At 43.2% G+C, this 25039-nt stretch overlaps 1 protein-coding gene across 4 annotated transcripts in view; it reads right to left on the bottom strand.

Moving 5' to 3' along the window:
- Positions 1–25039, bottom strand: part of BICDL1 (BICD family like cargo adaptor 1) — an 80935-nt gene that overhangs the window by 23303 nt on the left and 32593 nt on the right. For all 4 annotated transcript variants that reach the window (XM_055550524.1, XM_055550525.1, XM_055550526.1 and 1 more), the window contains exons 3-4: positions 4794–4910; positions 1397–1543 (exon numbers count right to left, since the gene is read on the bottom strand). In XM_055550524.1, coding sequence (XP_055406499.1) covers positions 1397–1543; positions 4794–4910 — 264 coding nt within the window. The remainder of the gene's footprint in view (positions 1–1396; positions 1544–4793; positions 4911–25039) is intronic.

Raw genomic sequence — 25039 nt, 5'->3', positions numbered from 1 at the left:
TCCTCTCCATACTCTACCTCGGCAACCCTCAGGAGAGCACCTGATGGGGTAATAAACGCTGGTGAGACACTGACTTGGAGAGGCACGTGATACACAGGAAGTCATCACTGAGAACCAAGTAAAGCAGGCAGGAGGGCCCCCTTCTGGATTCTACCCAGGACTTACTACACTATTTAGGACAGAGAGTTCACCTTTCTTAGCCTCAGTTTTAGAACATCTGCAAAAACACTCTGTTCTGTGCAGAGCAACCGACAAATGTCCATGGCTGTTATCACTGTAAACTTTAAAATAAGAGCAAACTCCTTTCCATTTTGAAAACTGATGTGAGGCTTTAGCCAGCATCATTTTCTGTTCCACACTTACTGAGGCCCCGCTTTACACAAAGTTCTGAGCTGAAGGTATAAAACACAGAAAAAATGTTAATTTGCCCTTAAAGAGGCTAATCACTCAGAGGGCTGTTTAACTGATGGTATCACATGACCTTAGCCTAAGATGCCTCCTCATCCCACGACCCAGGGTTTTCCTCAACAGCCAACTGCTGAGCCCAGGGGCCTTCTGCAATCTGGTCTTTGGGCAGGGACCCACCTGGCACAGTACTATCCCTGGCTGGCCACCTGCACGCGAACAGCACTGCTGCAATCGGCTCTGCTCCCTGGCACACTCAGAGGACACCCCAGGGAAGCAGGGCCCGGAGCCCCAGGCCCAGTGCTCCTAGGTCAGCGAGGCGAAGCATTCTTGGCAGCAGATGCTGCACTGTTTCTGGGGAGGCTGAGTGTTTAAGGGGTCGTTTCCTGTCAAGTGTGAGCTTTGGGATTCAGCTGAGGCCTGGTGGCAGTTCCCAAATAAGGACAAATATAGCCATGAAACAATTTCTTTTAGCAAGGAAAAAAAAGAGGCTAATGAGGCTCATAGAGGGGTCAGCCTGTGCCTTCGCTAGCAACTGGCAGAATCAGGATATGTCCCGCTGCGCTCAGTGGGCAGCTTCTGGGCTTCTGCTCGGGGCCAGCCCACTGAAGGCAGGGGCCTGGGGAAGCAGCAGCAGAGAGCACGGTGAGTCCAGCACACAGCCACGGGCCCCCTCTGAAGTCCCCCCCAGATTCCACAAACCCCGGGAGGCAGAACAGCACTGCAGGTGCTCCAGTCATGTTAAAAGCCCAGAAAGAACTCCATGAAACTGCTCCTGGGGCTAGTGGCTCACAACAAACTGGAAGGATGACCTGCTGGAGCAATGCACTGGTTCTTGACAGAGAAAGAGCAACCAGTTAGCCACGCCTGAGGAGACCCATATCCGGCCCGAGGAGAGGCCTCAGCGTCGCCCACTGCCCATGCACTAGCCCCTCCTCGGGGCCGGGCGGCCGAGCGCGCCTGGCCCTGAGCCCGCCCTCCGCACCCTCACCTGGAGGTCCTTGTCGTGGCCCTGCCTCTCCAGGATCAACACGCGGTCCTGCAGCTCCTCCACTGTCCCCTGGAGCAGGTCGTTCTCCTCCAAGGTGGCGCTGAGACGGTGCTCCAGCTCCCGCTTCCGATCCGACAGCATCTTAATCTGAAAGCAGGGAGAGCGCCACAGGGCAGTGTGGGGTTACACCCGGGCTGACGAGTAGGGCAGGAGGGACCAGCCCCAGAACACGAAGGCAGGCGTCTCTCCAGCGCTCTGCCCCAGCGCCCCCACACCGGACAGAACAACTGTGAACTCTCCAGCTGAGGAGAAAACCCCTCCCCTTCGTAAACCAGTCTGGGAAGGAGTGGGAGTTAAGCTTTGGGGAAGCTGGAATGTGGGGTGCCAGGTAGAGGCAAGGAAGGTTAGTGCTCTGGAAATTCCACAGATAACACAGAGAAGGGCTCCACCTTGCTGCCCACAACAGTTTTTTGTTTTTTTTTTTGGCTGTGTCATGCAGCATGCAGGATCTTAGTTCCCTGACCAGGGATCAAACCTGTGCCCCTGTGCAGTGGAAGCGTGCAGTCTTAACCACCAGACCGCCAGGGAACTCCCCTGCCTACGACTTTACTCCAACCCAACAGCTGGTGGGGTAGTGGAACCTAACCTGTGGGACACTTCTCTCAAGTCCTGAGCCTAAGACAAAGCCCAGGACGGCCCCTGTGGCCACTGCACTCTCATATTCTTCTCTCTCTTCTCTGTCCTTCCCCCACTGCTGGCAAGTCTGGCGCTCGAGGTCACGGCTCAGACTCAGGGCCCCAGGTGAATGGGGGAGCCCTAGGATACAGAAAACACAGCACTGCCTGCATCAGCCCCTGCCCTGGGAGGGAACAGGACACTGACAAGTAAATAGCTGATTTTACTCAAGGTATCTTCTGCTTCAGCAAGAAACTAGTGAATAGAAGCCATCTTTCTCCTTTTATTAAACAGGTTGATATGTTTGTACGCTGAGTATCTAGCCAGCCACAAGAGAGATACAGACTTTCTTTTAGGAAAGTCTGTTCTGTCTCTTCTGTTTCAGTGAGAAAACAGAGGAAAAGAGGAAAGAGATGCCAAGTCTTCTGTGGCCTCAAGGTTTGCAGGGTGAGAGCCACCCAGCATACCCCAGGCCAGCAATGCTTCCAGCCCAGGAACCCTGCCCTGCTCAGGGGGCTGCAGGAACCTTCCCGAGTCCCCTCAACTGCCAGTGGCCTTGGGGGACTTCTGGAGTCCTGCAGGTGCCCTGGCTCCTCCCATTATCAGTTCCCTGCTAGACTGATCTCTCACCCCATTTGTTGTGAGTATTCTCCTGGCGTGGTTCAGATGTGCTCCACGATCTCTAGTCTAGCATGATGACAGTTCACTAAGGGACCAACCACAGATCGTTTCCAGGAGAGATCTGGAAATGAATGTCCCAAGTCCTCTGAAACCTGCCTCCCCTCCGCTCTTTGGCTGTTCTCACTCTCTGCACTAGAATTCTTGCTCAGAGGGCACGACTCTTCCCTGCCACCTCCCCTCCATTGGATGAGATGCCGTCCTGGGGAAATGAAGTATGAGGCCTTTGTCCAGAGAGATCAGGTATCTGGCCAAACAAACGAACACTGTCTCTCAGGTGTGCACCCCGGGAAGGACCAATGGAGCAGCTGTGTGAATGGCCCACTCTTCTCCACACTGAAGCAACGCTGCCCAGGTGAAGGGAGCTCTTACTCTAGCTGCATTTAAGTACCCTCTTTCACATTTTCCTTCCCGTGGATCATCTTTGGTTCCCAAGTTCCATTCAGTGAAGTCATGAGGTAATCTGGTTCTGATATACAACCCCACCCCTTAACAGAAAACAAACAAACTCAGAAGTTCAGAGCTTCGTGAAGTGTCTTACTGCTACTGCTAAGTCGCTTCAGTCATGTCCAACTCTGTGCAACCCCATAGACGGCAGCCCACCAGGCTCCCCCGTTCCTGGGAGTCTCCAGGCAAGAACACTGGAGTGGGTTGCCAGGTCCTTCTCCAATGCATGAAAGTAAAAAGTGAAAGTGAAGTCGCTCAGTCGTGTCTGACTCTTCGAGACCCCATGGACTGCAGCCTACTAGGTTCCTCCGTCCATGGGATTTTCTAGGCAAGAGTACTGGAGTGGGGTGACATCGCCTTCTCTGAGTGACTTACTGGAAATAAACAATTTCATAGCTCGGCTTTTAGACGTAAAAATGTTATTAGATGAAGCAGGGAACTGGCATTAGGTAGCCAACTCCCTCACCCGATCCTACACACCCTGAAACTTGGGACCCAATCTGGCCACAAACATTCCTGGGCATGACCCTGTGTCACAAGGGTCTAGGCAGACAGGCAACTTGAGGGTGCCAGACCTTGGCAGAGGTGGCTGAACAGCATGTCATGCACACAGACTGTCACAGACAGGCATGCCAAACCCACCAGCACCAACTACTTACTTCAAGGACCTGCTGCTCAATACCCGTAGGAATTCCAAGGGAAGGGAGGGAAGAAGGGAGTGAGAGCCAGGAGAAAAGAGAAGATATTGACAGACTTTAGGAAAAACATCTTTGCGTCATGTATGAAACAGGGGAGTAGCCATCTTGGCCTCTTGGGTCTGACCATGCGGGCTGGTTCCTTTACCATGGTGGCGGCGCTGGACTGTCCCTCAAAATGTAACTCAGTCAAAGGGCTGTTGTTCAGACACTTGGCTGAGGGGTCTCGGGAGCAGAGGAGGTGGAAGCCTCTCCAGCACAGAGGCCCCCCTTTGGGCTGGTGATATGACCCTTCTCCGCTCCTCACCTCCCCACAACCTGCTTCTCACAGACTCGTCCCCTCAGTGCTACTCTCCCTGCTCTGGCTTGCCTGCCAGGGCCACAGACCCCGCCTGGCCTCTCGTATGCTTTCAATAACACTACTCTCTTCTAAACACCACACACAGTGCTTTCCATGTGTTAACTCATCAAATCCTCTCATCAACACTATGAAGTAGATTACTTCAACCCGATGAAGGACATATTACTCTCGGTTTATAGGTAAGAATAATAGGTCCTATTTAGAGGGACTGAAGCAGACCCAAATGGAATGGAGAAAGGGAAGATTTCTTTCCAATCCTCCATTTAGGATGTTTTGGAGGGATCAACATATCCAGTAAAAAGTAGGTCATCCCTAATTTCAGCACACTCGGCAGTAACTGAGCAACCGTACTTCTCTAGACAACAGGCTCCCCAGGGAAACATGGTCGCACGATCCCCATTCAGTTTCTCACAGACATCTCTCTCCAGAGATGTTAGATAGGGCAGGTTTTTGTTCAGAGGACTCCGTGTCTAAAAGGCCAGGCACGGCTCCTGCAATGAGAAAGTCCTTCCGCCCAACATGGCTGCTTGGGGAGGCTGACCTCAGCCTGAAGGCTTTCGAGCCGGATGATGTGCTGGTTGGTTGACGAGTTTTTCTCCCGAAAGTCTTCTCTGAGGGCGTGTACTTGCATGGAGAGTTGTCTCTCAACTTCTGATGCCTGTAAGCAAAAGAGACCATGGGGCTGATTCAGAGGTTGTACAAAGGAAGGCCGTTCAGAATTTTGCCTTTCATTTCTCAAGCATATCTTTGCAACTCTATTCTACAGGAAGTACAGATGAGAAACAACCGGTTTCCCACCCTGTTCACTTTGTTCTCTCATGCCCAAACAAGACTGACCCCTATCCCTACCTAAAGCATGAATGACTCTGTCTAGGTCTAAGACCACTTCGCTGATCAGAGGAAACAGGCCTAGAAAATAGTAAGTTCTCAAATGTTAGTTATTATCATTATGACTCTGCACACAGCAGAAGCTCCACAAACATCTACTAAATTCAGAGACAGTCTCAGTATTTTACAAGAAAGAATAAGACCAATATACCTAAACCTTAGAAATTCCTTTATCTTCCCCGTCCATTTCCTTAGTGGGGGGCCAGGCAAATAATCTATCTGTCTTACTCCCAGTCAATGTGGGCACTATTTAAAATACCCTGTCATGTCTGTTAAGATTTTTGCTATTCATTTCTCAAGGATGTTTTCTGTACCTCTCGATTCTCTGGGGAGTGCTGGCCGAGGGGCTCCTTTCCCACCCTAATCTGTTTATTCTCTAACGTGGAAACCCAGCAAACGCCAAGTACCATTCAGTGTGTCCGGGCCTTCTCTCGAATATGCAGGAGAATGTTTTGAAAGAATGTGCCCTTGGAAGGATCCAAGCCCTGTCACCCCCGAGGGCCCAGCCAGCCAAGCCTGCAGAGCAGAGCCCTGAGCGCTGCCCTGGGGAGGGTGGCCACAAGACAGGGCAACTCACTGCCTCAGTGCTTCTTGGAGGCCAAATGGGGTCAGTAAGCTTTATGGGTTCTCAGGGGAGATCACAGCATGCAGAAATGGTGAGGGAAGGCTTTCAGAAGAGGCGGGTGGTAATAATCTTGAAATGGTAGGTGAGCTGTTCAATGAGGCTCTCATAGTAATGGTCACACGTTCAATAGATCCTTTTATCTTCAAGTGCTATGTAATCAATTGTCCATCTTTTTTTGGTCCCATAGATTCAACAAACATGCCCCCCTCCCTGCCCCCAGACTACAGAGCCACAAGAATCAACCCACAGTGCTAATTTTTAAACAATTACAAGACACACAGCAAAAGAAAAGTCAAACCATCTTTTTTCTTATTCTAATTTTAGTTTTAGACACTACCAGCTTATTACCAAATCACTTAGAAACACAGTATTAGTCGCTCCTGCCTAAAAATAACATGAGTATTATTTACCAAGTGCTTACTATGTGCCAAGAACTGTGCTAAATGCTTTATCTCAATTGTCACAACCAAAGTGGGGCCTATCACCCTCACCCAAGGCAACAAGCTCAGGGAGGTGAGGGATCTTGCCCCACATCTCAGTGAATGACAGCATCAGAACAGTCAATTTGGGGTTATCTTACTCTGAAATTAGGACTTCAATACTACCTTCTTATACAGTACCTTGAAGTAGTTTTTCCTATTTCTATCACTCACTATTGAAACCAACTTTATGAGTCCAGTTTAGACTTTTTTCTTTCTTCCTTTTTTTTTTTTTAATACTAAGCAATTTTATTTATGACTCTTGAAATTTCTTTGAATAGAATTTAGGGCCCATAAAGAAAATTTCCTCTTATAAATGCTGTAGTTTGGTCACCTACATCAAATTCAGTTGACTATCAGAGTTTCAAATATGCTGGAGATTACAAAGCACTGGGTAATTTAGGCAGCTGGGACCTTATTCTGAGCATCACCATCTTGACATGAATCATGAGACAACAAAGCCTAAAAGATGCACTGGGGACTACAAATTAGCCCAGTTATCAGAAAGGCTCCTGTAGACAGTCTCCTCTCAAAGCAACCTTCCTAGAAATAAAATTTGTCTCTTCCCTCCAGGAATCATGACACCAGAGTCTCAGCTCTTAACCACTATGTTATAATGTCTCTTTAAAATGTCTGACTCCTCAGATGTACCCAAGGATATACTGTTGACGAAGGCTTTTAACCTATAGCTCTCATTTGAATCTCCAACCGCCCAAAGAAGCAGGAATTGCTGGCCTCATTTTGCAGACAAGGAGGTGGAGGCCGAGAGGGAGTGGCCATGCCCTGGCCCTCCTGGTTCTGTGCTCGCCCACAACACCCTGGCCACCTCCAGCCAGGAGGCCAGTCCCTGGTCTGTGATGGGGATGGAGGGGAACACATTGGTCAGACACATAAGCACCATCTGCAAGAAGCTAATGCACCTTCCAAAATATATTATTTCCTTCCTTTTCAGAGATGGAAACTGGCACAGATATTTTAGATCTAACAGAATGAGTATTAGCTGTTTCTGCACATAAATTAAATAATGATGGCTGAAGTTTGTCTGTAACTCTAATGTTCTAAATGCTTTCTAAATAAAGTATCAGAAAGATTATAAAGTCAGTTTTACTTCTATCATGAACACAGCACACTGGTGCTTGTCAGTGCTGGAGCCAGGATTTGTACCCAGATCTGCAGCTCCTATCCTGACATTCTCAGCCCCAACACCCAGCACTCCCTTTCTACTCTCCTTTGCTCCCTCTCAAAAAAGCTTACAAAATGAAAGTGACATCAGAGCAACAACCTTGAATTTATTCTAATTTAAGACAAAGGGTGAATTGTTAAAAACCATTTGTAATTTACTACAGTTGAAAACTGTTGCATTAGGACATGAATTTAAAAATAAATTTATTTTTCAATTTCCTATTTTTATTTATTTATATTTTTTGGCCACACTATGTGGGATCTTAGTTCCATCACCAGGGATCAAACCTGTGTTCCCTGCAGTGGAAGCACATAGTCTTAACCACTGGACTGCCAGGGAAGTCCCTATTTTTCAATTTTCAATTTCTGTAACAGAACCCCATTGCAGAATATGGGTTTGTTTTCAAAGTACATTTTGTTGATTTCTCCCCAATCTTTCTGTGTGTATGTACACACTTCTATGTGTGTGTACAATTAAATTACTCATGATCATATTGCTTATATAAATTTTTCTTATTTCACTTAGCATCAAAACATCTGATATCAAAAACAAACATCAGGTATCAAAAACATTTCCATGTTATTTATTATTGTGTGTGTGTGTGCACTAAGCTGCTTCAGTCGTGTCCAATTCTTTGTGACCCTATGGATTGTAGCCTTCCAGGCTCCTCATGTCCATGGGTTGCCATGCTCTTCTCCAGGGGATCTTCCTAACCCAGGGATCGAACCTGTGTCTATTGCATCTACTGCATTGGCTGGCGGATTATTTACCACTAGCGCCACCTGGGAAACCCAATTATTTATTATTATACTTCTTAGTCATCACTTTAAATGGCTTCATAATATTCCATCAAGAAGATAACTTATGATTTCCTCCAGCAATGGCACCCCTCTCCAGTACTCTTGCCTGGGAAACCCCATGGATGGAGGAGCCTCATAGGCTACAGTCCATGGGGTCGCTAAGAGTCAGACATGACTGAGAGACTTCACTTCCACTTTTCACTTTCATGCATTGGAGAAGGAAATGGCAACCCACTCCAGTGTTCTTGCCTGGAGAATCCCAGGGACAGAGGAGCCTGGTGGGCTTCCGTCTGTGGGGTCGCAGAGAGTCGGACACGACTGACGCGACTTAGCAGCAGCAGCAGCAGCACTCCCTTCTTGTTAGGCGTATGTGATTTTCCCAGATTGTGCAGTTATAATGATTACATGTCACTGTGATGGTGGTAGTAGAGCTTTCCTACTAATAGAAGTAGAATGGAAAGCCTGAGTTTTCCGGTGGAATACAAAAACAGAAAAAGTAGATGATTATAGTTTAGAAGAGGAAATCTACACCAATTTGAACCAAAAATGGGTTTATGATTACCCTATGCTTAACTGGAAAATTCAATTAACCAAAAGTCTCTATTTTCTTATTTTCAAGGTCTTATTGTTCTTGATAAAAACTTTCAAATTTGTAATGGGTGCTATCAGCTTATTGAGAACATATTATATGATAAGTCTCCTTTTTACTGTCTTGGGTATTTATAGTACTAAAAGCAATGGCCAGCAGATGACACCACCCTTATGGCAGAAAGTGAAGAGGAACTAAAAAGCCTCTTGATGAAAGTGAAAGAGGAGAGTGAAAAAGTTGGCTTAAAGCTCAGCATTCAGAAAACGAAGATCATGGCATCCAGTCCCATCACTTCATGGCAAATAGATGGGGAAACAGTGGAAACAGTGTCAGACTTTATTTTGGGGGGCTCCAAAATCACTGCAGATGGTGATTGCAGCCATGAAATTAAAAGACGCTTCCTCCTTGGAAGGAAAGTTATGACCAACCTAGATAGCATATTCAAAAGCAGAGACATTACTTTGCCAACAAAGGTCCGTCTAGTCAAGGCTATGGTTTTTCCAGTGGTCACGTGTGGATGTGAGAGTTGGACTGTGAAGAGCGCTAAGCGCTGAAGAATTGATGCTTTTGAACTGTGGTGCTGGAGAAGACTCTTGAGAGTCCCTTGGACTGCAAGGAGATCCACCAGTCCATCCTAAAGGAGATCAGTCCTGGGTGTTCATTAGAAGGACTGATGCTGAAGCTGAAACTCTAATACTTTGGCCACCTGATGTGAAGAGTTGACTCATTGGAAAAGACCCTGATGCTGGGAGGGATTGGGGGCAGGAGGAGAAGTGGACGAAAGAGGATGAGATGGCTGGATGGCATCACCGACTCGACGGACATGAGTTTGGGTAAACTCCGGGAGTTGGTGATGGACAGGGAGGCCTGGCGTGCTGTGATTCATGGGGTCGCAAAGAGTCGGACACGACTGAGCGACTGAACTGAACTGAAGTAAAATATAAATATATAACAAACTTAACTTCTGAGTTTTATTTTTGGAAGGCTTTGGGAGGAATTGGCACACTGAGGCCTAGTGAGAACTAAAGACTACCAGACATTTTTGCATTTACTTCAGTTCGGTTCAGTTCAGTCGCTCAGTCGTGTCCAACTCTTTGCGACCCCATGAATCACAGCATGCCAGGCCTCCCTGTCGACCACCAACTCCCAGAGTTTACCCAAACTCATGTCCGTCGAGTCGGTGATGCCATCCAGCCATCTCATCCTCTTTCGTCCACTTCTCCTCCTGCCCCCAATCCCTCCCAGCATCAGGGTCTTTTCCAATGAGTCAACTCTTCACATCAGGTGGTCAAAGTATTGGAGTTTCAGCTTCAGCATCAGTCCTACCAAAGAACACCCAGGACTGATCTCCTTTAGGATGGACTGGTGGATCTCCTTGCAGTCCAAGGGACTCTCAAGAGTCTTCTCCAGCACCACAGTTCAAAAGCATCAATTCTTCAGCGCTTAGCGCTCTTCACAGTCCAACTCTCACATCCACACGTGACCACTGGAAAAACCATAGCCTTGACTAGACGGACCTTTGTTGGCAAAGTAATGTCTCTGCTTTTGAATATGCTATCTAGGTTGGTCATAACTTTCCTTCCAAGGAGGAAGCGTCTTTTAATTTCATGGCTGCAATCACCATCTGCAGTGATTTTGGAGCCCCCCAAAATAAAGTCTGACACTGTTTCCACTGTTTCCCCATCTATTTGCCATGAAGTGATGGGACTGGATGCCATGATCTTCGTTTTCTGAATGCTGAGCTTTAAGCCAACTTTTTCACTCTCCTCTTTCACTTTCATCAAGAGGCTTTTTAGTTCCTCTTCACTTTCTGCCATAAGGGTGGTGTCATCTGCATATCTGAGGTTATTGATATTTCTCCCAGCGATCTTGATTCCAGCTTGTGCTTCTTCCAGTCCAGCGTTTCTCATGATGGACTCTGCATATAAGTTAAATAAGCAGGGTGACAATATACAGCCTTGATGTACTCCTTTTCCTATTTGGAACCAGTCTGTTGTTCCATGTCCAGTTCTAACTGTTGCTTCCTGACCTGCATACAGGTTTCTCAAGAGGCAGGTCAGGTAGTCTGGTATTCCCATCTCTTTCTGAAACTTCCACAGTGTATTGTGATGCACACAGTCAAAGGCTTTGGTATAGTCAATAAAGCAAAAATAGATGTTTTTTCTGGAACTCTCTTGCTTTTTTGATGATCCAGCAGATGTTGGCAATTTGATCTCTGGTTCCTCTGCCTTTTCTAAAACCAGCTTGAACATCTGGAAGTTCACAGTTTATGTATTGCTGAAGCCTGCTTGCAGAATTTTAAGCATTACTTTATTAGCGTGAGAGATGAGTGCAATTGTGTGGTAGTTTGAGCATTCTTAGGCACTGCCTTTCTTTGGGATTAGAATGAAAACTGACCTTTTCCAGTCCTGTGGCCACTGCTGAGTTTTCCCAATTTGATTTGGAAATATTGATTGCCCCACTTTCACAGCATCATCTTTTAGGATTTGAAATAGCTCAACTGGAATTCCATCACCTCCACTAGCTTTGTTTGTAGTGATGCTTTCTAAGACCCACTTGACTTCACATTCCAGGATGTCTGGCTCTAGGTGAGTGATCACACCATTGTGATTATTTTGGTCGTGAAGATCTTTTTTGTACAGTTCTTCTGTGTATTCTTGCCACCTCTTCTTAATATCTTCCGCTTCTGTTAGTTAGATTTTTACCAATACCTTTCCAAAGGGAAGGTTTCATTTCTGGTAATATGTTAGGTTAGGTTACTTGGACTGACTTTCCTACTGAAAACAGCTAAAAATATTGGATAAAATGGAAAAGACTTCTTAAAAGCGTCAAAGAGCTGACAAGATAGTGATGGAATCATAAGAATGCTTCACATTATTACAACCAACCGATGGAACACAAACAGTAACAAATAAACCTAATTACACCACAAATGAACAGCAAAACCACAAGTGAAGTGGGTGGAGAAGAAAATAGCTCAGCTAAATGGCTTTGGAAAACAATCCTTTGACTGTCTTCAGGAAGAAAGAACTACACAGAGCTACTGAATTGTAGGTCATAACTTGCTTCTCACAGATGTATGGGTTAGCAATTCTAACATTACTGTGTTTATAGAATTGAACAAATAAGTAAATGTATCATGGATAATGAGAACCAGGTTCTGTGGAAAAAGAAGTTACAAATAAGGAAAGAAGGAAGGCTAACATGAACCTTGTGGTACTAGATTAGAATTGAAGACATCAGAACAAACTTATGGTGTTTAACATACACACACACACACACACACACACACATATATATAAGTGGAGGGATTGAGAAAATGATTATATGCATCTGTTTATGAATGAGGTAAGTTTTTACACACTCATTACCTAATTCTGTCTTCTGAGAGGACCTAAAAGTAATGACATCTTAGTGCACACACTGGTTTCTATACACTAATCTCTAAGAAATGAACCAAACAAAGCTCCTTGGAGAAATGGCTTGTTTCAGGGTCGGGGGAGGAAAAAATACAAGATGAGCTTAAACCATCTTAGGATGCCAGAAAGAAAGGAAGTGCTCAATAAATGAGAGAGGTACACTGAATGGACATAGAACTCAACTTGAAGGAGCTCCCAGTGGCTAAGGCTGGGACCATTTGATCAATGAAACAAATAATGATGGTAATGGATTAAAATGCATAGAATAAATATTCATGAGTCCACAATGATAAGTAAATAATTAGATAAATTAGTTACTGAGGGAAAAGAGGCAGCTCTTCCTTACAGAGAATTCTAACTAATAAATATAGAAGGAATGCTGCAAACAGAAAATCGCCAGCAGGCAAGCATCACAGCAGTAACTGCTGCAGGCAAGAGCTGGGGGATGGACGCTAATAACTGGTGGCAAAAACTGGACAAGAAACAGGATATTTATACAGTCTCAAAGTATCTCCCTGTAAGGCTTACTCATCACAAAGAAGAAAAGAGTAACTTCATAGTGGAGAAGCCTGGCAGATACTACCTTAGAAGTTAATGTCATCAGTTAAAAAAAAATGTCAAACACGACGTGTCCTCAATATGAACACTGAGAAGGGCACCACTGCACTTCTGTGCTACCTTGCAAAATGGCATAACCTAATCATGACAAAACATTAGACAAACCCCAAATTGAGGGACTTTCTATAAAATAATCCATCATTACTCTTCAAAACTACCAACTTCAGGAAAAACAAACCAAGACTGAAGAACTGTCAGAGATTGAAGGAGACAAAATAAACATGACAATTAAATACAACACGGGAGGTTGAACTGGATCCTGGGCCAAAAAAGGACAAAGGTGGGAAAGCTGGCAAAATCCCAGCAGGTATGTGGATTAGCTAATACTGCCTCAATGCTGGTTTCAATAACTACTATGGTTACATAAGATGTTAGCATTAGGGGAAACTAGAAGAAGGGTATATGAGAATCTCTATTTTTCCCCTAACTTCCCTGTAAGGCTAACATTGTTTAACAACAACAATAAAAAACAGCTGATTGGTAGTGCCCCTAGACACTCTGCAGTAGAAAACGAGTTATCTCTGAAGGATGGGAACGTCATTCAAGGTCAAATAATCTCCATAAATAATGTTCTAATAAAAATAAGCAGATTATAGTAAAACAAAACAAAAATACACATGGAAACAAAGATTCATGAGCAAGAACCAGCATAAGCAACAACAGAAACAAATTCACAATGACTTCAGATCCTAGAATTATCAGTTACAGATTATAAGACAACTGTGATTGTATTTGGATAAATAAAAGGCATGATTAAAAATATCTCCATGGAACAGGAAAATATAAAATACAACCAACCAGTCTGAAAATGGCACAAGATGTCCAGTGATAAAAAAACAATCCTTTTAGTTCACATAGTGCCCTGGACACATACCTCTAGCAGAACACATATTATATTTTATTACAGTTATCCATTTGCATCCTTCTCCCTCACCACATTTTAAGCTTTTTAAGACGGGGGGTGATGGTATCTAATTCATTTTTATATTGCCAGTGGATAGCGCAATGCCTGGCATATGATAAGTTCTCAAAAAATGTCTGAACTAAGTATCTCTTTCATGGCTGTTAGAAATTGCCCTTGAACAAGTAAAAAAGAATCAAGTCTAAATGTATAGTAATATAGCCACCATGGAATGAAAAAAAAAAGTAAAAATCTCCAAAGAACCAGAGTAGACACACACACCCCCAAATTAAAGTCAAAATGTTAACAAAGTTTATTCAACTTTTAGAGTGGCTAGATTTATTCTACAAACTAGGGATACAATAGTGAGGAAGACAGAAAGTGTTAGTCGCTTAGTCTCAGTCAGTGTCTGACTCTTTGCAACCCATGGACTGTAGCCCACGAGGCTCCTCTGTTCATGGAATTCTCCAGGCAAGAATACTGGAGTGGGTAGCCATTCTCTCCCTCCAGGGGATCTTCCAGACTGAGGGACTGAACCTGGGTCTCCTGCACTGCAGGCAGATTCTTTACTGTCTGAGCCAGATCTGGTCTCTAGAACTCTCAGAGCTGGAACCCTACTAGAAAAAAGAAACCAGTTACTGAACTCCTTCACTGCACACACAAGGAAACTGAGGCCCAGAAGGAATCCGTAAGGATCATATAACAAGTAACTGAAAGGTAAAACAAGTGAGATACCAATTTAGGGAGAATGACTTTTGAAAGGATGGAAAAACAAATCACAAGAAACAGGAACTTAAATGTTAATAGCAAGGCAGTTGACAGAGAAAGGTTAGAGAATGAAAAAACAAAATCAAACCTAATGCTGGTTAATATTCAAAGAAAAATATTTTCTTTTCCTGCTCTCTCTCTCATCTTGGATTTCAACTAGTTTGAAGTATAATTCACTACTTTAACCTCTCTTCTGCTAGGCTTTGAGTCCTAGTATCCATAGCATTATTTAGTACATCACTGGTTCTTAAAACATGCTTGCACAATGAATGGTTTATATTTTATCAGAAAGTCAGTTTTCCTATAAGGTTCTGTTTTTCACTTTAGAATACAAAATATCCTCTCTAGACTATGCAAACCACTACTTTTTTTTTTTGGCCAAAACAAATACAGAAACAAATATCTAACAATTCTTTCAAGTGAAAAATTCAAGATTTTAACAAAATGAAGATAAATTTCATGTTGATCAAGCTTTTCTTTTTATTTTAGCTTAATAGGAATCTTAGTTTTCCTGAGCAACCCAAAGTTCCATACCTGTTACAGGTAGATATTTGCCCGTCTAATCATGCTGGGTTATTGGGTTCTTGCAAATTTATGGTGTTACATGACAATGGTGTGGCTATAGACATCTGCTGTACTATTTTGCTAATTAATACTATCTTAGTGCAGGTATGTGATGCAGACAGATGAGACTCACTTTGTACTCAAGACCTGTAGAACAAGGTTCACTGCAGCGTTGTTTGTAAAAGACTAGAGGCAACCAAAGTGTCCACCATTAGCAGACTGTATGTATCAGTGCAATCAAATGCTGTATAACCTGCCTGCACCAACACGACAGGCCAGAATTCTACCGGTGAGTCACCCATGCATCGATTACTTTGCCTTAATGTGGAAAGATTTCAACAATGTAACATATTTTAAAAAGCATATTTGATCCTATTTACATGAAATTATGTGTATATGTTTATTTAGGTGCACACATGCATAGAAGAATGTCTGGAAAGCTGTTCATCAAAATACTATCAGAAATTACCTATAGGACATGATATTCCTAGCAATGTTTGCCTTGGAAAAGAATTTTTTGTACAGTTGAAATATTCAACAGTAGTATGTATTATCTTTAATAATGAGGGAAAATAAAGTTATTTATTTAAAAATAGATAAATTCATAAAATATCAACCTAGGGACAAAGGTGAAAGGAAAAAAGTGTATTACTAACATCAAATAAAGATCAGAAATTTTAGTAATAATGAGGCTGGGGAGAGTGATACAACAATTATCTGAAGGGGAAGGGGAAGAGTATTTTATTTTTTAAACTTTTAAAGTTTGAAAATTTACAAAGTTTCATGTCCCTATGAAGTATACAAAAAATACAAGACACAATCTCCAAAGGTGAGACAAAGGGACAAAGGTGAAAGGAAAAAAGTGTATTATTAACATCAAATAAAGATCAGAAATTTTAGTAATAATGAGGCTGGGGAGAGTGATACAACAATTATCTAAAGACTGAAGGGGAAGAGTATTTTATTTTTTAAACTTTTAAAGTTTGAAAATTTACAAAGTTTCATGTCCCTATGAAATATACAAAAAATACAAGACACAATCTCCACCCTCAAGCAACGGTAGGAGAATGAGGTGAACGCTCATGAAGAAAGTCAATACAAGGCACAGGATTCTGCCGTGCGCTGAGGGTGGCATGAGAGACGCACAAACCGCTCAAGGCAAAATATGGCAGATGTCTTAAGGAAGACATCTTAGGGAAGGCCAAGCATACAGTTGAGTGATCTGGAGAAAACTATACAGCCACTGTACCCCAGTTTCTTCATCTGAAAAATGGTGAGTATAATATCTACCTTAGCATTAAGATGAAATAATGTTAGGGAACCAGGGACTGAAACCTTCTGCCCTGACCAGGGATGAAAACAACCACTTACACAAGTTGTCTCTCACGAGAAGGTTCCAATGAGGAACAAGGAAATGACAAGCTGCCGCCAACCCGAAGAATTTGGGAGGGGCCGAAAAGAAAGAGGAGATGCTGGGCCATAGTATGTCCTGCCAACCTCCCAGAAACTCTCATGCTGGAATCTGTCTTCACCGGGAGACTCTCATGCCACCTGGAAATGCCCTGAGTCAGACCATATATGGACACAAGCAAGGTGATGGGGCAGTGACAACCCAGAAATTAATCCCTCCTCCATAAAACCTGAGACTGCGAACCAAGAGGCAGAGCAGTCCTGGGTTCCCTGACCTTGCTGCTCTCCACTCAAGTGGCCCCTTTTCAATAGTGTCTTGCTTCATCAGCAAGTGTGTCTCCTTGGACAATTCATTTCCAAGTGTCAGATAAAGCCCCTCTTGGGGCCTGGAAGGCATCCCTCTCTAGTCACAGTAATGTAGATAAAATGTTTAGTGCAGACTAAATATGTAATAAGTTATAGCTATTACCCTTATCTATGATCAAATGAAAACTCCAAATAGAATACTGACATGTGCTCAAAGGAAAGCATGCAATTTCAAAGTTGAAACCTCAGAGACTACCTGGTCCTGACCCCTAGTTTGGTGGTTAATGAAACGGAGGCCTGGGTCAACAGAGTGAGGCCTTTGATGTGATCTGAGTGAACCACAGTAAGGTCTTGCCTAAGACCACACATGACTACCGTTTTCAGTTTCTTTCCATTTCAATACCATTTTTTTCTTATTTTAGACAATAACAAAGAGTCACATATTAGATGCTTTTCAAGGATACCAAAAACTCATCCTCTAGAATGAAGAAAGTCTGATGCCACTACCAGTGCGTATTACTCACGAGAGGGAATACCTGCTTACATGAGACGCGTGGAAAGCTGCTCCTTGACATTTAGAAGGCGCACACCCACTAGATAGGGGCCATGTCTAATTCTGTTTGAATGAACTTTAAAAGTAGAGCACAATAACAGTTTTATTGTCATCCTTTTAATCACTGTCAAAATGTAATCCCTCAGTATCAAAGGCCAGCAACTCTGGCAGCACAGGCTTTTAATTGAAAAAGAGAAAAGGACAAATGTCAGTCTGCTTTTGTTTCTGGAGGAGGGCCTTTACTCCATGTCAGATCCCTACTACTCGTTAAGTAAAAAATATTTCAGAAGTCAGAGAAAAGGATTTTACATTTTTAAATGTCCTACGAGGACCCATACCAGAAAACAAGCCCTGGATATCCCCAATACACTGGACTCACAATCGGAGCTTTTGATTCACGTAGAGCTTTTTTTTTTTTAATCTTTTTTTTAAACCAAAATGACACAATCCTCTGTGTTCACTTGATGGCCTGGTGCTTTGCACTAACTCCAACATGGATGAAACACTTGCTTTCTATGCTTTTAATTGAGGATATACAGATGAATAAGACTCAACTCTTGTGGAAAAACTGTCTTCCGAATTCAGGCTCTGAAAAGAACAGTTCTTCTTCTCTACCAATTACAGTATTGTGCAACCTCAAGCAAAACCGCAATGCTTTGTGCCTCAGTTTCCTCACTTGTAAAATGAGGATAAAGTGTAGCTCTCCTAATTGGTGGTCACTTCCCACCAACATAAAAACAAAATTATTGGGTTTAAACGTAAAAGAGGGCAGGTCTCAACAGCCTAAGAAAATGCGGTAGAGACTGATGGCAAGAAGGACAGCCCGAATTGAGGCAGAGAATCTAGGCGCTCTCTTTTGCCCATGGATGGGGTGTGGTGATCACCTCAAAGGTCTCAGCGGTAAAGGGGGCGAGGACATGGACCTGAAGATAAGCTAAAAGAATTACTATCCAGCTAAACTGAGGAACTGCATTGTCTACAAGAACATGTCTATCCTGGAACAGGCTTCCCTGTTCCCTCAGGGTTGAAAACACCGTAAGCACTGCAGATTTCCCAGATTTTGAAATGTTTACGCTTTCAAAAGATTACATGGAAGTACTTGGAAGAGAAACTGAGAACCTTTTCATAATAAACAGGAAGGCTGAAGGGGAAGACAGATACTTTGAATGATATTCTACTTAACAAATTTTAATTTAGGTCAGTGATGGGAATGGGCTGGGCTAAGTAAACACTAGGAGTCCTTCCCAGAAGACCAGTGGTGTCCCAGGGACGCACTCAGGATTCCCTCAGAAAATAACTGTCACGGCTAATCCGAATAAAGAAAGAAAATTCTAGTATTTTTAATGCTTTTTATTTCTTTTAGTCATATGACCCACCAGGGGATTCATCTAGACCTTAAGAAAGGTTGGAATGTTCCAATGTTACTGTTTGGAGCTGGAGAAGGATTAAGGAAAGTCTGCTCTCCAAATTGGTGGTCACTTCCCACCAACATAAAAACAAAATTATCAGTCTCCCCCAGTAGCTCAGTGGTGCAGAGTCACCTGCCAATGCAGCAGACATGGGTTCGATCCCTGGTCCGGAAAGACCCCCATGCCGCAGAGCAACTAAGCCTGGACACAACCACCGTGCAGTCCACCTGCCTGCGGCCCGTGCTCCGCAACAAGAGAAGCCAGCACAACGGGAAGCTCGAGCGCTGCAACCAGCGAACAGCCCCGCTCTCTGCAACTAAAGAAGGCCTGCGCAGGAATGAAGATCCAACACGGACAAGAAATACAATTATTTTTAAAATTATCAATCAAACTATGTCTTTTCCTCTTCTCTCTGTACATGCCTCTATGGTTCTGCTTATGGCATGCTCCCTTTTTTGGAATATCTTTCCCTGAAAATTTTCACCTGATGAATTCTTTTTTTTTTTCACCTGATGAATTCTTAACCTTAATGACCCAGTTCAAAGGTGACCCTTATATCACTTTCATAATCTCCTAGGTTAAAATGACTACATTATTTGCAGTCCTGTAATAATGCTCTTCTGAGTATTACATACTCTTTTTTGTTTGCTTACTACATAGTCTGTTTATTTATTTACATGTGTGTTTTCTTTCTTACACTGTGAAGGCCTTAAGGACAGGAATTGTATCTCATATTCATCTTTGTTTGCCTACAAATATACACAGCACATAGTAGGTACTCAAATGTGTACTGTATGAGATAAAATCTGAATACCTTAAGTGTGTACTTTTTGAGGTGGTCAAGCTAAGGTTGGAGGAAATAGAAGTGGGATTAAGCTAAATCCCAGAAGTGTCCCTTTAGCAAATTCCCAGCAGGATCACCAGGTAGTTAATGAGATAATTCCCTTTGATTTAAATAGTCCATCCTCAGGAAAGGGCACTCTTTCCCCCACAGGTCATCACCATGGCTCAGGCGGGTTTACTTCCACTTTGATGTAAATTAGCCGTGACTGATCTGAGGATTTGCTGGTTGGTGCGTCTCCCTGTACCTTCAGTCTGCCTGTGTGTGGAACCTATACTCAGAACCCACAACTTCTTCCCCTGTGCCGTCTATAAACCTCAGCAAAGTCCTTTCTTTTATAAAGTTATTATTGATTGATAGGAAATAGGTTCGAATTAAGTCCTTTTCGGAGCTTGTCATTAAGTAGGCACTCCCAAGAGAACATTTGGGGGCTTCCCAAGTGGCACAGTGGTAAAGAACCTGCCTGCCAATGCGGGAGACACCAGAGACGTGGGTTCAGACACAACTAAGCACACACACACACACACTTGGGCTTTATATCAAAACTTATTTATTTATCCTGAAGAGAAGCTCATGTTCTGTTAGTCTGCACTGAATGCAACAAACTAAACCTGAAGAAAAGGAAGATAATGAGCATTTACTAAGCACTTTCTGTGTCGGAGCACCGCTCCAGGTAATATACGTTATTTCATTTTATCTTAATAATGCTACAGGATATATCCTGTTAACCCATTTTACAGAATGAAGAAAGTGAAGCTAAATGAGTAAGTTATATAGTTGGACACTTGATTAGTAAATGACAGAGCTAGTATTCAAATGCTAGTCTGATGCGAAAGTTAATAAAAATGTCACTCTATAGCCACACCCACAGGAAAAGACCCCTCAGACCGACCTGGGGTTAGGCTTACCTCCTCCACATGTCCAGCTAGATCACTGACTGCATCTCAAGCTCAATGGGCATGCAAACTGAACCCCCGATTCTAGGGCCTCCACGAAACACACTTCTCCAGCGTCTCCCCTTTCTCAGCAGATGGCAACTCCATTCTTAGGAGTTTTAGCTCCACACAAAGGAATTAGCCCACACGCCTCCTTTTTTCACTTCTACCCACATCCAATCCATGTACAAATCCTGTGGGCTGTACCTCTGAAGTTTATCTCAGAGGGTTGTTATGAGCATGAATGAGTTGATGTTTTTTAAAACACTGTTAGAACAGTGCTCGGCATAAGCATCATGAGTACTTATAGAGCAAAAGAAACACCCAGCATCCTACCGTTACTCTTTGTCCCCACTCTACCACTCTCCATTAGGCCAGCATCATCGCCCCCCCCGGACTACTGACTGCAGGAAGTCATCACCTAAGCGGTCTCCCTGCTTCCAGCCTTGTCCTCCTAGAGCCTCCTCTCCAAGCAGCAATCTTTCAAACCTAAGTTATATTATGTCACTGCTTAAAAGCATCTAGAAGTTTTCCATCTTACTCAGAATAAAATGCAACGAAGTCCTTACCATGGCTTATAAGACTCTACCCTCTTCACGGATCACATCCTTGTGGTGAAGGGGCTTGTGTAACTCAATGAGTCATGCTGTGCAGGGCCACCCAAGACGGACAGGTCATAGAGAAGAGTTCTGACAAAATGTGGTCCACTGGAGGAGGGAATGGCGACCCACTCAAGTATTCTTGCCACAAGAACCCCATGAACAGTATGAAAAAGCAAAAAGATATGACACTAGAAAATGAGCCCCCCGGTCAGAAGGTGTCCAATATGCTACTGGGGAAGAGGGGAGGGCAATTAATAATCACTCCAGTAAGAATGAAGAAGCTGGGCCAGAGCAGGAACTTCTTTCTTGAGGCTCAGCTGTGGATGTGTCTGGTGGTGAAAGTAAAGGTGGATGCTGTAAAAAACAATATTGTATAGGAACCTGGAATGTTAGGTCGACAAATTAAGGTAAATTGGATGGGATCAAGCAGGAGATGGCACAGGGAACACTGACATCTTAGGAATTAGTGAACTAAAATGGATGGGAACGGGCAAATTTAATTCCAATGACCATTATATCTACTACTGTGGGCAAGAACCTTTTAGAAGGAATGGCGTAGCCCTCATAGTCAACAAAAGAGGATGAAATGCAGTACTTGGGTGCAATCTCAAAAACAAAAGAATGATCTCAGTTCATTTCCAAGGCAAACCATTCAACATCATAGCAATTCAAGTCTATGCCCCAATCACTAATGCCGAAGAAGCCGAACAGTTGGTTCTATGAAGACCTAAAACAACTTCTAGAACTAAAACCAAAAAAAAAAAAAAAAAAAAAGATGCCCTTTTCACATAGGGGACTGGTGCAAAACTAGGAAATCAAGAGATACCTGGAGTAACAGGCAAGTTTGTTCTTAGAGCACAAAATGAAGCAGAGCAAAGGCTAACAGTTTTGCTAAGAGAACACACTGGTCACAGCAAACACTCTCTTCTGACAACACAAGACACAGCTTTACACATGGACATCACCATATGGTCAATACTGAAATCAGGTTGATTATCCTCTTTGCAGCCAAAGATGGAGAAGCTCTAGTCCATCAGCAAAACAAGACCAGGAGCTGACTGTGGCTCAGATCATGAACTCCTTATTGCCAAATTCAGACTGAAATTGAAGAAAGTAGACCACTAGACCATTCAGGTATGACCTAAATCAAATCCCTTCTGATTATACAGTGGAAGTGAGAAATAGATTTAACGGACTAGATATGATAGAGTACCTGATGAACTATGGACGGAGGTTTGTGACATTGTACAGGAGACAGGGATCAAGACCATTCCCATAGAAAAAGAAATGCAAAAAAGCAAAATGGCTGTCTGAGGAGGCCTTACAAATAGCTATGAAAAGAAGAGAAGCGAAAAGCAAAGGAGAAAAGGAAAGATATACCCATTTGAATGCAGAGTTCCAAAGAATAGCAAGAAGAGATAAGAAAGCCTTCCTCAGTTATCAGTGCAAAGAAATAGAGGAAAACAATAGAATGGAGATCTCTTGAAGAAAATTAGAGATACCAAGGGAACATTTCATGCAAAGATGGGCTCGATAAAGAACAGAAATGGTATGGACCTAACAGAAGCAGAAGATATTAAGAAGAATACAGCAAGAATACACAGAAGAACTGTACAAAAAAGATCTTCACAACCAAGATAATCACTCACCTAGAGCCAGATAACCTGGAATGTGAAGTCAAGTGGGCCTTAGGAAGCATCACTATGAACAAAGCTAGTGGAGGTGATGGAATTCCAGTTGAGCTATTTCAAATCCTAAAAGATGATGCTGTGAAAGTGCTGCACTCAATATGCCAGCAAATTTGGAAAACTCAGCAGTGGCCACAGGACTGGTAAAGGTCAGTTTTCATTCCAATCCCTAAGAAAGGCAATGCCATAGAATGCTCAAACTACTGCACAACTGCACTCATCTCACACACTAGTAAAGTAATGCTCAAAATTCTCCAAGTCAGGCTTCAACAATGCATGAACCGTGAACTTCCAGATGTTCAAGCTGTTTTAGAAAAGGCAGAGGAACCAGAGATCAAATTGCCAACATCTGCTGGATCATGGAAAAAGCAAGAGAGTTCCAGAAAAACACCTGCTTTAGTGATTATGCCAAAGCCTTTAACTGTGTGGATCACGATAAACTGTGGAAAATTCTGGAAGAGATGGGAATACCAGACCACCTGACCTGCCTCTTGAGAAATCTGTATGTAGGTCAGGAAGCAACCTTAGAACAGGACATGGAACAACAGACCAGTTCCAAATAGGAAAAGGAGTACATCAAGGCTATATATTGTCACCCTGCGTATTTAACTTATATACAGAGTACATCATGAGAAATGCTGGGCTGGATGAAGCACAAGCTAGAATCAAGACTGCCAGGAGAAACATCAATAACCTCAGATATGCAGATGACACCACCCTTATGGCAGAAAGTGAAGAACTAAAGAGCCTCTTGATGAAAGTGAAAGAGGAGAGTGAAAAAGTTGGCTTAAAGCTCAGCATTCAGAAAACTAAGATCATGGCATCTGGTCCCATCACTTCATGGGAAACAGAAGAGGAATCAGTGTCAGACTTTATTTTGGGGGACTCCAAAATCACTGCAGATGGTGACTGCAGCCATGAAATTAAAAGACGCTTACTCCTTGGCAGGAAAGTTATAACCAGCCTAGACAGCATATTAAAAAGTAGAGACATTACTTTGCCAACAAAGGTCCATCTAGTCAAGGCTATGGTTTTTCCAGTACTCATGTATGGATGTGAGAGTTGGACTATAAAGATAGCTGAGCACCAAAGAATTGATGCTTTTGACCTGTGGTGTTGGAGAAGACTCTTGAGAGTTCCTTGGACTGCAAGGAGAGCCAACCAGTCCATTCTAAAGGTGATCAGTCCAGAGTGTTCATTGGAACAAATGATGTTGACGCTGAAACTCCAATAGTTTGGCCACCTGACGCAAAGAGTTGACTCATTGGAAAAGACCTTAATGCTGGGAAAGACTGAAGGCGGGAGAAGAAGGGGACGACAGAGGATGAGATGGGTGGATGGCATCACAGACTCAATGGACACGAGTTTGGGTAAACTCCAAGAGTTGGTGATGGACAGGGGGGCCTGGCGTGCTGCAGTCCATGGGGTCACAGAGAGTCGGACAGGACTGAGCAACTGAACCAAACTGAACTAATCTGTGTGGGAGATCCTCTGTAACAGCACCCAGGAAAAGTGCTCTTGAGTGACCATGTAGGGTGTTTCTTATCATTTGTCATTACAAACAATGCTGCAAAGTATATCCTTGACGACTTGCTTGAGAAATTCCCAGAAATGGAACTATCCAGCCAAGGAATGTTTACAATTTAGATACAGTTGTCACTGTAATTATCCTCCAGACAGGTTTCATCAATTTATGCCCTACCCCTTGTCCTCTCTGAGTTTCCTCACACCCTCAGAAATACAGTTAGTCAGATTAATTTTTTTTAGCCTTTGTAATCCAGTAGGTGAAAAATAGTGTTAATTTGCATTTCTCCTCTTAGGAATGAGCTTGAGTATCTTTTCTTGTATAAATTCAGGTGTTCTTCCTCTGCTACAAACTAACTGTTCACATCTCTTGCTCATTTTTCTATTGGATTGGTTGTTAGTTTCTTTGAAATTGATTTACTTACATCAAAGCTGTCAACCTTTGCTCTGTCATATGTGGTGCAAATACTTTCTGTCAATCCTCATTAATCTCTTCACTTAATCTATAGCTTGTTTTTCAACTTTATTGTACTTTAATTGACAGGTAACATTGTGTAAATTTAAGGTAAACAGCACGTTGATTTGATATTCTTATATAAAGCAAAATGACTACCACCTTAACATTAACTAACACCTCCATCCATGATGCTGGGAAAGATTGAAGGCAAAAGGAGAAGGGAGCAGC

The sequence above is a fragment of the Bubalus kerabau genome, chromosome 16, assembly GCF_029407905.1.
Source record: "Bubalus kerabau isolate K-KA32 ecotype Philippines breed swamp buffalo chromosome 16, PCC_UOA_SB_1v2, whole genome shotgun sequence".
In the NCBI taxonomy this organism is placed as follows: Eukaryota; Metazoa; Chordata; class Mammalia; order Artiodactyla; family Bovidae; genus Bubalus; species Bubalus kerabau.
The sequence above is the reverse complement of the archived record's forward strand: the minus strand, read 5'-3'. Positions and strand labels throughout refer to the sequence as shown.